Source organism: Amblyraja radiata, unplaced genomic scaffold (genome assembly GCF_010909765.2).
Source record: "Amblyraja radiata isolate CabotCenter1 unplaced genomic scaffold, sAmbRad1.1.pri scaffold_718_ctg1, whole genome shotgun sequence".
Classification (NCBI taxonomy): domain Eukaryota; kingdom Metazoa; phylum Chordata; class Chondrichthyes; order Rajiformes; family Rajidae; genus Amblyraja; species Amblyraja radiata.
The window spans coordinates 1,416-3,667 of NW_022630736.1; the positions used below are offsets into that span (position 1 = coordinate 1,416).

The 2,252-nt window shown below is 56.3% G+C and overlaps 1 protein-coding gene across 1 annotated transcript; it reads left to right on the forward strand.

Moving 5' to 3' along the window:
* Positions 1–454: 454 nt before the first annotated feature.
* Positions 455–1,457, forward strand: LOC116970311 (protein krueppel-like). Its single transcript, XM_033016980.1, has 2 exons — positions 455–873; positions 1,108–1,457. The coding sequence occupies exons 1-2, from the start codon at positions 477–479 to the stop codon at positions 1,134–1,136; spliced, it is 426 nt and encodes a 141-aa protein (XP_032872871.1). The 5' UTR covers positions 455–476; the 3' UTR covers positions 1,137–1,457.
* Positions 1,458–2,252: the final 795 nt, after the last annotated feature.

Below are 2,252 nucleotides of genomic sequence, written 5' to 3' on the forward strand. Positions count from 1 at the left end.
CCGGCCAGCGATCACCCCGTACACTAGCACTATCCATATTAGGGACAATTTAACAATTTTGCGGAGGCCGATTAATCTACAACCCTGAACGTCTTTGAAATGTTGGAGGAAACCGGAGCACCCAGAGTCAAAACCCACGCAGGTCAAGGGGAGAACATACAAACTCCACACAGACAGCATCCGTAGTCAGGATAGAACCCGGTCTCTGGCGGTGAGGCAGCAACTGTACTGCTGCGCCACTGCCGCGCAGAATTATGTAACGGTTTCCTCCGCCATAAACACCCCCAATATGTGCTAGTAATGTCCTGTTTGCCAGCTTGTTGACCCTCTGTGTTCCCCTCCTGCAGGGTTTAGGAGCCGGAGAGACGGGGACGTGAGCATCCATTGAGGGCGGCCAGGGTGTGGGCTGAGCTTCGAGGGGCTGAGCTTCGATTGAAGACCGCATGACGGGGCACAACAAGTGTTATGAGTGTGACATGTGTTGCAAGGCCTGTCAGTACCCGAGCCAGCTGGAGACCCATCGGCGGGTGCACACGGGAGAACGCCCCTTCAACTGCTCGGAGTGCGGCAAGAGCTTTACCAGCTCCAGCAGCCTGCTGCGGCATAACCGCGAGCACTCCAGCGAGAGGCCCATCACCTGCTCCACCTGCGGCAAGAGCTTCACAACGGTGCAATATCTGAACTTCCACCAGCAGGTGCACTCCGGCGAGAAGCCCTATGGCTGCTCCACCTGCGACATGAGCTTTGTCCAGTTGTCGGGGCTACGGCAGCACCATCGGGTGCACAGCAGTGAGCGGCCCTTCACCTGCCCCGACTGCAGCAAAGGCTTCATGTCGTCGCCAGAGCTGAAGATGCACAGGCTCGTGCACACCTGCAGCCACTGCGGCAAGAGCTTCACCCGCTCCGGCAACCTGCAGGTTCACCGGCGCATCCACACCGGCGAATGCCCCTACACCTGCGCCCAGTGCGGCAAAGGCTTCATCCGCTCCAGCACCCTGCTGGAGCACCAGCGCACCCACACCGGTGAGCACTCCTACACCTGCAGCCACTGCGGCAAGGGCTTCATCTACACCAGCAGCCTGTTGGAGCACCAGCGCACCCACACAGGGGAGCGGCCCTACACCTGCATCCAGTAGCGGCAAGGACTTCACCAGCTCCAGTCACCTGAAGAAGCACCAGCGCACCCACACCGATGAGCGGCCCTACACCTGCGCCCAGTGCGGCAAGGGCTTCACCCAGTCCAGCCTGTGGCAGCACCAGCGTACCCACAGCGGTGAGCGTGCCTTCCCCTGCCCGTCCTGTGGTAACGGTTTCACCCGCCTTGACCACTTGCTGGAGCACCGACGAGTCCACATCGGCCAGCACCCCTTCACCTGCCCGCTATGTGGCAAGGCCATTGCCCACTCCTCCAGCCTGCTGGCACACCGCCACGTGGATAGATAGGCACAGATTAGGTAGACACAAAATGCTGGAAGGAATGGGTAATGTTTCAGGGTCGAGACCAATCTTCAGTGTGAACACGAAACGTCACCCATTCCTTGTTTCCAGAGATGCTGCCTGAGTTACACCAGCACTCTGAAATGTCACCTATCCATGATCTCCGCGGATGGTGCCTGTCCTGCAGAGTTACACCAGCACTCTGTGAATGTCACCTATCCATGTTCTCCACGGATGGTACCTGTCCTGCAGAGTTACACCAGCACTCTGAAATGTCACCTATCCATGTACTCCACAGATACTGCGTGACCCGCCGAGTTACTACAGCACATTGTGTTAGTCATAGAGTGATACAATGTGGAAACAGGCCCTTCTGCCCAACTTGCCCACACCGACCAACATGTCCCAGCCACACTAGTCCCACCTGCCTGTGTTTGGTCCATATCCGTCCAAACTTGTCCTATCCATGTAACTGTCTAACTGTTTCTTGGGTTAGTCTCAGCCTCAACCACCTCCTCTGGCAGTTTGTTCCATTCTCCCACCACCCTCTGTGCGAAAAAGTTACCCTTCAGTTTCCTTTTAATTATTTTCGCCTTCACCTTGAACCCATGTCCTCTGGTCCTCGATTCCCCCACTCTGGGCAAGAGATTCTGTGCATTTAACTAAATTGTGCTCTATGCAAGATTCCAGCATCTGCATTATCTTGTGTCTCCCTCACCTATATCCACCTACCACGTCTGAAGAAGGGCCTCAACCTGAAACGTCACCCATTCATTCTCTCTAGAGATGCTGCCTGTCCCACTGAGTTACTCCAG

Excerpts from the sequence above, each read along its gene's own strand:
- LOC116970311 (XM_033016980.1), top strand. The coding sequence starts at position 477 with ATGTGTTGCAAGGCCTGTCAGTACCCGAGCCAGCTGGAGACCCATCGG. Across the intron at positions 874-1,107 it reads GCACAGGCTCGTGCACACCT|GGGAGCGGCCCTACACCTGC; the intron begins GCAGCCACTGCG and ends GCACCCACACAG.